General features: G+C 28.6%; 13 protein-coding genes across 14 annotated transcripts; 4 read left to right on the top strand and 9 right to left on the bottom strand.

Annotated features, from left to right (window-relative positions):
• Positions 1–119: 119 nt before the first annotated feature.
• On the bottom strand, positions 120–950 carry VNE69_01125 (syntaxin-like protein; the record flags this gene model as incomplete). Its single annotated transcript, XM_065472260.1, has 1 exon — positions 120–950. The coding sequence occupies one exon, from the start codon at positions 948–950 to the stop codon at positions 120–122; it is 831 nt and encodes a 276-aa protein (XP_065328332.1).
• A 43-nt stretch (positions 951–993) lies between these two features.
• Positions 994–1,821, top strand: VNE69_01124 (endonuclease; the record flags this gene model as incomplete). The annotated part of the gene is made up of 1 exon (XM_065472259.1): positions 994–1,821. The coding sequence occupies one exon, from the start codon at positions 994–996 to the stop codon at positions 1,819–1,821; it is 828 nt and encodes a 275-aa protein (XP_065328331.1).
• A 67-nt stretch (positions 1,822–1,888) lies between these two features.
• Positions 1,889–2,689, bottom strand: VNE69_01123 (syntaxin; the record flags this gene model as incomplete). The annotated part of the gene is made up of 1 exon (XM_065472258.1): positions 1,889–2,689. One exon carries the CDS (start codon positions 2,687–2,689, stop codon positions 1,889–1,891), a length of 801 nt encoding a protein of 266 aa, XP_065328330.1.
• Positions 2,690–3,120: 431 nt separating this feature from the next.
• On the bottom strand, positions 3,121–3,969 carry VNE69_01122 (SUN domain-containing protein; the record flags this gene model as incomplete). The annotated part of the gene is made up of 1 exon (XM_065472257.1): positions 3,121–3,969. One exon carries the CDS (start codon positions 3,967–3,969, stop codon positions 3,121–3,123), a length of 849 nt encoding a protein of 282 aa, XP_065328329.1.
• A 179-nt stretch (positions 3,970–4,148) lies between these two features.
• Positions 4,149–5,978, top strand: VNE69_01121 (ABC transporter E family member 2 (AB2E); the record flags this gene model as incomplete). The annotated part of the gene is made up of 1 exon (XM_065472256.1): positions 4,149–5,978. One exon carries the CDS (start codon positions 4,149–4,151, stop codon positions 5,976–5,978), a length of 1,830 nt encoding a protein of 609 aa, XP_065328328.1.
• Positions 5,979–6,022: 44 nt separating this feature from the next.
• VNE69_01120 (CHY zinc finger domain-containing protein) lies at positions 6,023–7,069 on the top strand (the record flags this gene model as incomplete). The annotated part of the gene is made up of 1 exon (XM_065472255.1): positions 6,023–7,069. One exon carries the CDS (start codon positions 6,023–6,025, stop codon positions 7,067–7,069), a length of 1,047 nt encoding a protein of 348 aa, XP_065328327.1.
• A 293-nt stretch (positions 7,070–7,362) lies between these two features.
• VNE69_01119 (uncharacterized protein) lies at positions 7,363–8,241 on the bottom strand (the record flags this gene model as incomplete). Its single annotated transcript, XM_065472254.1, has 1 exon — positions 7,363–8,241. The coding sequence occupies one exon, from the start codon at positions 8,239–8,241 to the stop codon at positions 7,363–7,365; it is 879 nt and encodes a 292-aa protein (XP_065328326.1).
• A 147-nt stretch (positions 8,242–8,388) lies between these two features.
• Positions 8,389–9,687, bottom strand: VNE69_01118 (transporter protein; the record flags this gene model as incomplete). The annotated part of the gene is made up of 1 exon (XM_065472253.1): positions 8,389–9,687. The coding sequence occupies one exon, from the start codon at positions 9,685–9,687 to the stop codon at positions 8,389–8,391; it is 1,299 nt and encodes a 432-aa protein (XP_065328325.1).
• A 173-nt stretch (positions 9,688–9,860) lies between these two features.
• On the bottom strand, positions 9,861–10,142 carry VNE69_01117 (SUI1 domain-containing protein; the record flags this gene model as incomplete). Its single annotated transcript, XM_065472252.1, has 1 exon — positions 9,861–10,142. One exon carries the CDS (start codon positions 10,140–10,142, stop codon positions 9,861–9,863), a length of 282 nt encoding a protein of 93 aa, XP_065328324.1.
• A 400-nt stretch (positions 10,143–10,542) lies between these two features.
• Positions 10,543–11,325, bottom strand: VNE69_01116 (tRNA pseudouridine synthase; the record flags this gene model as incomplete). Of its 2 annotated transcripts, XM_065472251.1 has the most annotated exons (2): positions 10,976–10,987; positions 11,035–11,325. In XM_065472251.1, the coding sequence occupies 2 exons, from the start codon at positions 11,323–11,325 to the stop codon at positions 10,976–10,978; spliced, it is 303 nt and encodes a 100-aa protein (XP_065328323.1). The 2 variants fall into 2 exon arrangements, with proteins under 2 accessions (XP_065328322.1, XP_065328323.1); XM_065472250.1 differs by having other exon boundaries at positions 10,543–11,325.
• A 127-nt stretch (positions 11,326–11,452) lies between these two features.
• On the bottom strand, positions 11,453–11,854 carry VNE69_01115 (ribosomal protein eS19; the record flags this gene model as incomplete). Its single annotated transcript, XM_065472249.1, has 1 exon — positions 11,453–11,854. The coding sequence occupies one exon, from the start codon at positions 11,852–11,854 to the stop codon at positions 11,453–11,455; it is 402 nt and encodes a 133-aa protein (XP_065328321.1).
• A 201-nt stretch (positions 11,855–12,055) lies between these two features.
• Positions 12,056–12,601, bottom strand: VNE69_01114 (inorganic phosphate transport protein (PHO88); the record flags this gene model as incomplete). The annotated part of the gene is made up of 1 exon (XM_065472248.1): positions 12,056–12,601. One exon carries the CDS (start codon positions 12,599–12,601, stop codon positions 12,056–12,058), a length of 546 nt encoding a protein of 181 aa, XP_065328320.1.
• Positions 12,602–12,778: 177 nt separating this feature from the next.
• VNE69_01113 (diphosphoinositol polyphosphate phosphohydrolase 1) lies at positions 12,779–13,150 on the top strand (the record flags this gene model as incomplete). Its single annotated transcript, XM_065472247.1, has 1 exon — positions 12,779–13,150. The coding sequence occupies one exon, from the start codon at positions 12,779–12,781 to the stop codon at positions 13,148–13,150; it is 372 nt and encodes a 123-aa protein (XP_065328319.1).
• Positions 13,151–13,166: the final 16 nt, after the last annotated feature.

Here is a 13,166-nt window from a genome sequence, read left to right as displayed (position 1 = left end):
TCTTGTTTTAAATGTAACTAATTTATTGATATTTGTTTTCGTTCGGATTAAGATCTAATAGGAATTATGAAAAATAGATTTTACCAACGTAAAAAATATTTTTTTTTATAAATTTTTAACTAAAAAAAATAATGAAATTCATTTCCTTGTGGATAATAACCAGTATTGAATGCTAATTTAACAACGACAAAGACAACTGCGACGATTATTATAGTTATTACTATACCAAAAAGAATTCTTTTTATTCTAGAAGCTCTTGTTTGGTAATCGAGTGCTGCATTCAAGTCGACGTTGGCGGCTTCTGTATTTTCATGAGCTGTAGTGAGATCTTGGCCAATGTCATCCACCACGTCATGTTGAGCGTAAATCGCATTATTCAGAATATTAAGCATTTCTATAAGTTCTTGTATAATTTTCGCTATTTTCTGAATATTAGTCTTTCTTTTTTTCGCTTCATCTAAAATACCTTTTGCTGAATTACTTCCTAATGCAAATGCGGACGCTAAAATGGCTTCACCACGATCTTCGGAAATACATTCGTTTATCTCTTTTTCATTCGCGTCTGGTTTCGCTATTGAAAATTGTAGTTTAAATTTTTCTTCTTCTTCTTTTTTATATCTATACTGTACATCTCTAAATTCATTAATAGCACTTGTCAATGCTTTAGTTTGAGAATGTACATGTATTTTTTTTGTTTTATATTCAAAATTCTCTACATTATTACTTGATAATTCTGACGTGCTATTCTCCAAATTGTTTTTTAAGTCGGTTGACACTTTTCTAAATTTATTATTAATAGCTTCCATTTGGCTATTAATTTTTTTTTCTGATTTTTCATCTACATACCCATTATTTTTTCTAGCTCCCAGATGTTCAAAAGTTAAAGTGTAACCTTTCAATTTATTTACTTCACTAAAAAAATTCTTAGAATTCGTTAAAAATTCGTCCATAATTAGTTAAACTGTTTAATTTAATATTTTTTAAAAAAGGGGTATGGTGAAATTGATTGGTGCACATTTATCAATTCAAAAAGGGATTGATCAGTTGCAAAATTCTATGGAAATGATTGATGCAAAGTGTTGCGCTATGTTTTTGAAGAATCAGAAAAGATTTACATCTGCTCCATTAAAATTAGAAGTTATAAAAAATTTTAAAAAAAATATTTTAATTCCTGAACATATTGTTCCACATGGATCTTATTTAATAAATTTAGGCAATCCCGAGAAAATAACAAATTCTTATTCTTGTTTGATTGATGATTTACAAAGATGTGAATCTTTAGGAATTAAGTATTATAATCTTCATCCTGGTAGTGATGTGACCAAAATGGGAAAAGCTTGTCTTGATTTTATTTCTGAGCAATTAAATAAAGCGATGGAAGAAGTTCCAAATGTCGTTATTTTATTAGAAAATATGGCGGGACAAGGAAATTGCGTATGTAGCAAGTTTGAGGAGATTAAACACATTATTGATAAAGTCAAAGACAAAAAAAGGATTGGTGTTTGTTTTGACACGTGTCATGCGTTTGCTGCGGGTTATGACATTAGAACTAAGGAGAAATTCCAGAATGTTATGAATCATTTTGATGAAGTAGTTGGACTTTTCTACTTGAAGGCAGTACATTTAAATGACAGTAAATCCGCGTTAGGTTCTAGAAAAGACAGACATGAACAAATTGGTAAAGGAGAAATTAAATTAGAAGCCTTTGAATTTATTATGAACAGTGAAATATTTGAGAATATTCCTATGATTTTAGAGACTCCGGATGAAAATGAATACGCCAAAGAGATTAAATTACTGGAATCATTGATTAAAAAATAAAAAATAATTTTTTTAAAAAATAATTAATAGAACATTTAACATTTAATAAAGACTTACATTTTATATTTTACTCCTCCTGCTTGAAATTATTTTTCCAACCGAACCAGTTGTCTTTTATTGCGTAATACACAGTCCAAATCATAAGACACAGAAACAGAAATAAAATTACATTTCTCCAGAACTTTTTTCGTCTTATTTTATATTTTAAAGTCTTAGTCAATTCTGTATTTGATTTGACCATATGATTTTCTATATCAATCATGTCATCCCCAAACATGTCAACATTCACACTTTGTTGATATGTCAAATCAGAGACCATTTTTGTGATTGCTGTGACTTCTTCTGTTAATTCTTGAATATTCTTTAGTTCTTGTTGTCTGCGATTGGCTTCATTAATTTTACTCTTCAATGAAAAAAATGAATTAATTTTTATTCCCGAATTTGGACTGCTTAAATATTTGTCTATTTGTTTATCTGACGCATTGATATTTGCAGTTTTGTAGAGATTCTTTGTTCTTTCTTCTACATTCTTTTTATATGTAAAAGTGTATTCTCTGAATAAATTTGTTATTTTTATTAATTTCTTAGAATGACCACTAATATGCCATTCAATAATCTCCTTTTCCTTTATTGGCGCATCTTTGGCCAAATCAGCCAAACTGAATATTTTTTCTTTGGTCGATTTACTCAAATTTTTAAATTTGTTTCCAATTTCTTGGATTTTATCTAATAACGTTTTCTCTTTCTGTTGATCAAGAAATGTAGATCCACTGAATCTCTGTGTTAAAGCTTTATATGCTTCAGAATATTCTTCTAAGGATTTTAAATTGTCATTAATTCTTTTTGATGTCGTTGTTAATCTTTCCATTTTCTCTCCCTTATTTCTTGAAATTATGAAATATTTATTTTTCAAAAACTCCTTTTTTTGAGCAAATCAAAAAAGTGGGAAATTGTGTTTTTAAAAAACTAATATTGTAAAAAAATAACAAATTATTTTTAAAAAATTTTATATAAAAAAAAATATTTTTTTTGCCCCAAGACGGCCGGAAGCTTTCGTTAGGGATTTTTATAATCCTTGGGAAGGTCTGAGGGGAACATCACCGAAATGGTACTTAGTTAATCCTAAGAAGTTAGTTTAATAGAAATTCACTAATGACATGACTGAAATAGAATGATTGTCAAATAGTTTGGAAAATACTAACTGTTCCATTTTTAAGTAGTCAAACTCGAAAGGCAATGTTGTTCCATTGTAACAGAATTCAGACTACTCTCTGGCAGTCTTTTTTAATATAAGTTTTTTTAATTATTTATTCCAAGTGCATAGACTTTATAAATTGTGGTATAAGATTTATGTCCATGATTGTCTAAAATTTTTATAACTAGCCTGTCTGTAATAATCTCGGGAAACTTGAATGTCTGACAATTTTCTTTAGTAATGTCATATTCAAATTTACCAATTTCAAAAAAATTATTTTCATAAAAACCCAAAAGTTGAAAATTTTTTAGAGCGCTTTTTTTATTTCCTGTTTCTGGATGGAAAATATTAAAATTGTCCAATTTTACATTTTTTGAAAATTTTATAGTAAAAGTTCTTTCTTTAGGTAAAAAAGCCAAACATTCACCTGGTGATGTGTTTTCACTAAAAATAATGTAAGGACTTGCGCTCTTTCTAAATCCTAAAAAACCATGTTTGTAGAGATCAGATTCCGATACTTCGACTGTTGTACAATGTTCAATTTTACATAAATTTATTGGCACTTGAACTGGGGAAATCGAAATGGTGGCATTTGCTTGCTTAAGCGAGTCGATTTCCCTGGTTAACTCAGAAATATCTGACTCAAAAGCAGGTGTGTTCATTTTAGTGTAAAAATGAAACATTATAAAATACGTCACAATTCCATAGGGAAGAATTATTTTTAAATAAGCCAATAAAACTTTAAAATAATTAAATGCCATCCTCATTAAACTTTCTGGTGATGTAAAAAGCGAATCATTTCCTATACTTGCAGAATTATTAATGTCAGTAAACTCTATTTGATTGTCAGTTATATCATAGTCATTAAGCACATTTTGTTGTTGATAAATATTCTTACTCTTTAGTTTTCTATCTGGTGTACTTGTTATTTTCAATCTGTCTTTTCTGTTCATACCCTTTTTCTTGTTTTGTTTTTTTCAATAAACAAAATTGTTTGTAAAAAAAATTTAATCTAAAAAAAACACACAAAAAAAAATGATCATTAAACGTATTTCCCTACTAAAATTAAGTTTTATTGAATTACAAAAAATACCGTTATTTTTTCATATTGTTTTTAATTTTTATACCCTAAATGGCGAAAAATGATCCAAATAAAATTACTAGACTTGCTATTGTAAATTATGAACTTTGTAAACCAAAAGAATGCATGTCTGAATGTAGAAAAGCATGTCCTGTTAATAAAACAGGAAAAGAATGTATTAAAATTGATACTAAAGCTCATATATCTGAGATTCTTTGTATAGGATGTTCTGCGTGCCAAAAGAAATGTCCATTTAAAGCAATTACTATTGTAAATTTGCCTACAAATTTAGACAAGGACATTTCGCACAGATATTCGGCCAATGGTTTTAAACTTCATAGGTTGCCAGTTCCGAAATTCGGAAAAGTATTAGGTTTAGTTGGGACAAATGGAATTGGTAAAAGTACTGCTTTAAAAATTTTATCGGGGGCATTAAAACCAAATTTAGGAAAATTCGATGTAACGCCGGACTGGGCCACAATTTTAAATAATTATAAAGGATCTGAACTCCATGGGTTTTTTACAAAAACTCTTGAAGGTTCAATAAAGTCAATTTCTAAAGTTCAATATATTGACAGAATGCCAAAATTTTTAAAAAGTCACTTTAAAACAGAAATAGCCTGTGGAAAGATGTCTCTGACGATAAAAGATGTTTTAAAAAAAGTTGATGAAAAAAATAAATATGATTATTTTATTGAAAAAATGGGATTAGGTGATGTTGTAAATAGAAATTTAGAACAGTTAAGTGGAGGAGAATTACAAAGATTTTGCATAGCTTACACTTGTTTACAAGAAGGTGACGTGTACATTTTTGACGAACCAACAAGCTTTTTAGACGTTAAACAGCGACTTGCGGCTGCCAGAGAAATTAGAAATTTATGTGAAGATAATAAATATGTAATTGTAGTAGAACATGATCTCGCAATTTTAGATCTTATGTGTGATTATGGGTGTGTTTTATATGGACAACCAGGTGCATATGGTGTGATCAGTGCACCTTACGCTATTAAAATGGCTATTAATATTTTTTTAGATGGTTTTTTACCAACTGAAAATATGAAATTTAGAGCTTCGGAACTAAAATTTAATATTTCTGAGACACTTGATAGTATCGTCTCTACCAGAGATCAATATCATTATCCCAATTTAAAGAAAACATACACCGACTTCGAACTCAAAGTCGAAGGCGGTAGTTTTTCTGACTCGGAAATTATTGTTTTTCTTGGTGAAAATGGTATGGGCAAAACTACTCTAGTAGGATTAATTTCAGGACTTATTAAAGCTGATGAGAATGAAGAATTTGGTCTATTGTCGTACAGCTTGAAGCCGCAAAAAATTGTACCAAAATTTAAAGGATCAGTTCGAGATTTATTCATGTCAAAAATTAGATCGTCTTTTGTTGACGCAAATTTTGTTAATGAAGTCATTAAGCCTTTAGATATTCCATATCTTTACGATCAACAAATAGAAAATCTAAGTGGCGGCGAACTGCAAAGAATAGCAATCGCTATTTGTTTGGGCAAAGATGCAAATTTATATTTGTTAGACGAGCCTTCCGCATATTTAGATTCTGATCAGAGAATTGCTATTTCTAAAGTTATAAAAAGATTCATCTATGGAAAAAAGAGAACTGCTTTCATAGTTGAACATGATTTGATTGTCGGGACTTATTTAGCAGATAAAGTTGTTGTGTTTGAAGGTAAGCCTGGTGTCAATAGTGTGGCTCATAAGCCTATGGATTTACATAGCGGAATGAATATTTTTTTAAAAAATCTTGAAATAACTTTTAGAAGAGACACTTCGAATTTTCGCCCAAGAGTCAATAAACCAAATTCGGCAAAAGATAGAACTCAAAAAGAAGAGAACAAATATTTTTTCTAAATAAAAAATTTTTAAATTTTTTTTTCAATATACCCTCTAAAACTATGGGAAATTTTACTAAAACAAATCGAACTATAAAAAAGGATAATTGTTATTTGATTTATCTAAACATACCAAAGGATTGTATTTATGAAGTTTCAAATATCATAATAGAATTTAATCTCGAAGAGAATGAGATTAAAATACTTTCTGATGATATACCCGACGAAATAAAGTCAAGAATGGCTAGTTTTTACTGTGGCGATATTGACAAGTTTATTCGCAAAATTGAAGAAAATCTTGACATTTTTTTAAGTGGCAAAGAGCCAGAAAAAGATCCTCATGTTCAAAATATAGAAAATGAAGATAAAATTATTTCACTGCCTGATAAATTTGTTTATCCAACACAAAATGTCAATATAAACACATTAGAAATAGAAATCTCTAAAAAAGGAATTTATTTTTTTATAGCTAAAAATATTAATATTCAAGTAAATTGTAAAAAATGTAAAAAATCCTCGGATCTTGTAAATTCAAAAAAGTGTACTTGTGGGAATCTCTTGAAATGCAATTTTATACCAACTTTGAATAGTGAAGTTTTAGGCAGTCTTTTTTTAGATAATTGCACATTTTTGCATTTAAATCCTACAAATTTCCAATTTAACTGCGAGAATTGCTTTTCGAATTACCAAAGCAATAAAATTGGAATAAACACGAAATTCCGTATGGATTGTTGGAAATGTAATAATTTGCTTTCTTTTAATTTAAAAAAACTTATTTTTGTAGAAAAGAAAACTCAAACATTCAAAATTGGTTCCGAGTTGCCGCAAAAAGGCGCTTGTAAACATTATAAGAGATCTTATAGATGGTTTAGATTTCCATGTTGTAAATCTGTTTATCCTTGTGATATTTGTCATGACGCAGAAAATAATCATCAATCACAGTTTGCTAATAAAATGATCTGCGGCTTTTGCTCCAAAGAGCAGTCAGTGAAAAGTAATTGTGACTGTGGCATGGACCTAAAAAAGTCTACGACATTTTGGGAAGGAGGAAAAGGGTCACGTAACAAAGCCACAATGAGTAAAAAAGATAGTAAAAAATATACTAAATGATTACAATAAATACATATGCCTGTTTTCGCATATGACTTATAAATGAGATGTTTTTTACATTAATTCAAAATTTGTTGCCCCTAAGCAAAAAAAAATGCTTAAAAATTTTTACCTTACAAAAATTAAAGCCAATTTAAAAACTAATTTTGATTTCGAAATTATTTGAACTTGTAAGAATACGCAGGGAAACAAATCAAAAAAATTGTATATTGTTAGTTCGTGTTCTTATAATTAATAAAGCTGAAATTAATGATTTTTATTTTAAACAATTGTTTTTTTCTGCGTCTATGATTTTAACTCAATGCAAATAAATTTTTCTTTAAATCGTGCTCCTTTATAATCGCCGTTACTCTATCAAATTCTTCTTTTTTTATATGTTTTGGTATTTCGTGATACTTTTGTTCAAAAACTAAATCTTCGATTTTTCTGGTTCTATCATAGTTTAGATAATATTTAAAAAGATCTCTAAAAGTTTTCAACGAACGAGACTGTATTTTTTTATTATAAATATGGTTTTTTCTGTACCATATGTCCATACCTCTAGTCCAAAAATAAAACAGAAGACAATTTTGTCCTTTACTTATCTTTTCTTCTAAGAAATCTTCCAAATTTATATCGAATAAAGTCGCTCGCCCATCATCTGAGACAATTAAAAACGAATTTCTATATAATAAACATAATTTTTTATCTAAGTATCCCATAACTATAAGATAAACTAATGTGTCAAACATTTCTTTATTTATTGGATTTTTAACAATGTTGGCATTTAATAAATCGTCACAAGTTTTCACTTCTTGGTCTAAATTATACAAATCGTCGCCGACAGAATTTTTGCTATAAATTACCAAAATTTTATCTAAAATTCGAATATTAATAGATCTTCTTGCTGTAAAGTGAAGATTAATGATATCTTTTACTAAATTTTCATTATTAGATAACAGATTCATATGGTTAAGTTCGTTAATCTTGCCAAATTTATTGTAAACATTATATTTATTATTTTGATAAACTAATTGAATATTAAAATCTTTACTTGCCCTTGGACATCTAAAATAATTCATTTTTTTATCATTTTTAACTAACATCGTGTCTAAAAACATATTATGGAATAATAAACATGCCATAGGAAAACAAATTATAAAAAATTGTAGTGCATCATTTTTTTCAATCATTCACGTATAAGGGCAAATGTATTTGTTCTTTTTTGTATATAAAGGAGAAATTAAGGAGAGTAAATAGTTTGTTGGTAAAAACCAACAAACTGTTTATGCAAAAAACTATTTAAGAAATAAAAAACTGCATAAAAAAGAGAAAAAAAATTATATTTTTCTAAAATTATTTAGGCAATATAATCCTAAGGAAAAGGACATTAGAAGAATTGAAGTAACAATATAGTACTTAAATCTTTGTTGAATATTAGCTTTCCTATAAATTGACAGGTAAGATAAGAAGATGTGAATAAATGAAGACACAAACATGTTGACACTGAAAATGAAATTTTTATATTCAAGAGAAGAAAATGATGAGTAAAGAATTATTTTCGCGCTACTTGATAATGCAAATGCAATAGTGAAAAAAATATAAGATAAACTTAAAGACGACACTAAATAAAGAAAAAATAAGCTGAAAATGGATAGTAGAATTACACAAAAGGAATATTTGTATAAAGAAGTCTCTTGAATATTTATACGACCCATAAAATAACAAATCAAAGCTGAGCAGATTTTCGATATGCCGTCGATATATCCATGAATGACTATTTCCTTTTTATTTGTGTCCACGTCATCTTGTGATTCTTTTGGATTGCCACCAAGAATTTTATAAAGTTTAATGAGGAAAATTGAAATATATCTAAAAGGTGCCATTATTATGAATATGACATTATTTAGACGATTATAACCAACACGTCTTCTTTCTATAAAAATGTTTGCACTAAAGAAAGCCAAACAGATGACTAGAATATTGGCGGTGATATTCAAGAGACAATTACTGATGATTTTAAAATTCGAAAAAAGTTCCAAATTATCACTCAGTTCACTGATGATTGAATTTTTTTTGACTTCTTTTAAGTTATTTTGCGGAATGAACATTGTCAAAACTAGACATACAAGAAGAGTACTTACGTTAATTAGTAAATTGAAGTCATATTTCTTGATACGAAGAAATATGTCTTGGCCAATCCAAGAAGAGAAAACAGAAGCAATACATTTTATAATTGTGATATTATTCATTAATACTTTACTTTCTAAGTTATTGTCGCCCGAGCTACTTGCTATGGCTGATTTTAATATTGAATTTAGAGATGTGGATGACCCGTGAAGAATTGAGCACAATTTCCCAAGAAAGAAATTCCGCTCATCCATCATATACAAAATACAACAGCCTAAAAATTCCAGAAGTGTGTCTAAAAACAGAGATATTCTACTATCACAGATCCGTAAAATTAAAAAAGCGACCAATGAAATTAGTAGTGAACTTATAAAGAAATAGATATTTAGATTATTATAAATCTCTTTGTTTTTAAATTTCTTAGTGTCTATTAAAAATGGCACTAGAAAAGGAGAAAATGGAGTCAATGATTTGAACATATAAAAAAGATAGATTGAAATTAATTTCATAATAGGGGTTAAAAAATGATTTAATTAATAACGGATTTTCATAAATTAATTAATCAATTAAATATAAAAAATAAGAAGAGGGTAATTAATATTTTGTAATATCAAAATAAGGATAGAATAATTTACAAAAATACGAAATTATAAAGAATAATGAATTCCTAAATTCTTTATTTTTATACCATTTTCCCATTTAGATCAATTTTTGTGTTTTTACATTGCTCTTTTAGTATTTTTATTAAATCTGTGTGAGACTTGTCCCCTTGGAGTAGAAGACTTTTGTCTTCATTTAGAGATCCCCCACATGCTAATTTCTTCTTCAATAATTGTAGAAGTTTGTTTAATTCGTCATCTGTCTTATTAGGCACATTTGATATTTTTGTGACTTTTTTATTTCTAACTTGTTGTATTTTTATCCTAATAATGTTGTTCTCATGTTCAACAATATCATTTTGCATATATTTGGGGTATATAAAAAAATCTAAATTTTTTTTAATACTCATCTATTATATTACTAAGATATATTATCAAGTACAAAGAAACTTGTAAAATATTTTCAAATGCAATTTTAAAATTTATATTTTTTAAAAAACTCAATTTTCTATACAATATAAAGGATGTCTCTTTTATAAACAAAGGTATTTTATTATCATTATTGTTTTATTTTTATAAAGACAATTTAAAAGATGTGCTCTTTTATATGTACAATGTAAATGATATATATTTGTTTTTATTTATTTTCTATTCTGCTTTTGTGATTCTATAATTAACTTCTTAATTCTGTGTTTTACATCACACAAATTATAAGTCTTTTCCCAGGTTTCTTCGTGCACTTTATTTTCCACAAAATCAAGTTTCTCAGGAAACAAATTCAAAGAATATCAGATTTTCGGGATCTGCTGTTCCTATTTTCTCCATGTCTATTTCTTCACTTTCCCCTGCTTTTTCTATAAGCCAGAATATCTTCCTTACCATATTGTGTAAGAAAGACTTGGCTTGTATATCCAGATAGTACAAATCCCCTTCTTCTATTATACGACATGTGTCTATTGTCCGATCATATTTCGCATTTTTGTCACTGTGTTTTGACAAATGGTAGAAATTCTTCATTTTCTGTATCTCCTGACACATCTTGTTCATTTTCTCTATGTCTAAATTCTTGTTCTTTTTAAAATAATATCTATATTTTCTCTTTATGCAAGAGAATCTTGCATGAAAGTTTTCTTTCACTGGCGCCCAGCCAGTGATCCGAATATCTTCTGGTAAATAATTATTAAGCATTTTCTGGTAGTCAAATTCTCCTCTGGTTTCTTGTATGTTATTTCCTGGCAGTAGAGATTTCAGTGTCACAGATGCTATCATCCCTATGGCTGATACGCCTTTGTCTGTTCTACCAGCGTATGTTATGTCTTCTCCTAGATTAGACATAATTAGTGCATTTCTGAGTCTATTTCCTATAGTGTCTCCGTATTTATATTCTGCTAGCCCGCAGTACTTCCCTCCGTCGTAAGATATTCTCAGTGCTACATTTCTGTGGCTTTTATATTCTATCTTTAGATATTTAGAGTATGGTTTGTAAATGATCTTGATTAATTCATCTTTACTTAGAGATTTAAGATATTCAAGATAATGATTTTTCATAAGGGAATGAAAAAACTGCATTTATGAGATTAGATCATATATAATTGAATTAGATTATATAATGAATTATATTTCTATAAGAATTTAATATTAATTAGATATGATAATATAATTTTAGATTAATAATTTATTCGCTTAGAGATTGAATGACATCCATGATGATTTCCTTGGCATTTGAAGTAAGCTTGTTTTCTTTAAGATATCCAATCTTCTCTAAATTCTCAAAAATGCTCTTCATAAACATTTCATCCGCTTTTACAAACATGCTTGGTCTTCTTCCTCTATTTTTATAATTTCCAAATTCCACGCAAGCTTCTTCTACTGTCATGTTCCCTTTCTTAGCAATGAGGTTTAGAATGGCGGCCATACGAGCGTAGTACCAGTCATCAGAGACAGGACAGTTTTCTTTACCAGTGCTTGTTTTTAAGATGTCATGATCTTTTGGTAGAGTTATGTCAGTATTAGATTGTAGACTTTTCTTTAAGATGTTTACGAAGTCAGTAGTCTTGACAGTGTAGATTTCATCCATTTGAGGGTAAAAAAAAAGAAGCATAAATAATATAATGGCATAAACAATTATATAATGGCATAATGTCATGCATAAAGAACTATATTTATGGCATGTATTCATAAATAATAAAATGCATAAAGAACTATATATGGCATGAATGCATAAAGAATTATATTTTTGACATGATACAAATAGATTTTCAATTTTAAATGTTCCTATTTATTCTTCTTTCTTACGCTTCTTGTTCAGGACTGCCTCTTGTGTCTCTGCCTTAGTGAACAGAGTGTTCAACTCTAAAGGCCTCAATATTTCACTCCCGAAAATGTATCTCCTGTACAAAGGATTTAAAATGCAGTTTCTTATGGGCACAGTCCCTGTGATCAACAAGGGCTGAATGATCTGCCACTTAAAATGTAAGAGAGTGACTATTAGTCCCTGGAGTAAAGCAGACTTACTTGCTTTATTAAGTTCTCTGAGATCATATTCTGAGTAACTGATCTCTATTTCTTCTTCTACATCATTATTCTCTTGGAACATATTTCCTTCTTTCTTTATCTTCAGTGTCCTCTGGTCATTTACACTCTGAATTCTCTTTCTTATTATTAAGTAGAACAAGACTTGTAAGAGATTACTGACTAAGTAGATTATTCTTAAGATGAGGAGTACTTTAGGCTCTAAGAAGAAAGGCCTTTTAGATATTTGCATGGTAAGAATAGAGATGCCGAAATTTATGAATTGATCTATTGTCGCCAAGGGTAGACTCATTTTAAGGGGTAAAAAAAACAAAAAACAAAAAAAGAAATACAGTCTGAATATAATATTAGAATGTGTCAATAATTATAATACAATAATAATTGGTAAAATGATATCTATAATGACACTTGACTTGTTTCAGATGTTTTATTTATTATTTTACTATTTCTTTCTATGTTGATCTTCTTTATGCTCGTTTATGCGCTCTCTAAAAAGTTCGGCACAATTCCACTCCTCGAAGACACTGTAATTCTAGTCGACTCATCAAAACATGAGAACAGGCTTGTACTCCCCAAAGGGAAAATCAAAAAGGGAGAAAGTCATGAAGAGGCCGCCTTAAGGGAGACATTCGAGGAATCAGGACTAGTAGGGACACTAGTAAAATATCCCAGATTTAAATATAAAAAGACAGAATATTTCATACTTAAAGTACAAGAGATATATGAGAAATATCAAGAAGTAAACAAGAGAAGAAGGTATTTTATAAAAATAAGCGAGATAAAGAATATGAAGAATATTAAAGAAGGAATTAAGAAGATAATTAATCAAGCGACTCAGTAAATTTATATAAACTTGT

This window comes from Vairimorpha necatrix, chromosome 1, assembly GCF_036630325.1.
Source record: "Vairimorpha necatrix chromosome 1, complete sequence".
NCBI lineage: Eukaryota > Fungi > Microsporidia > Nosematidae > Vairimorpha > Vairimorpha necatrix.
Note: the sequence above shows the minus strand (reverse complement) of the source record. Positions and strands in the feature narration are given on the sequence as shown.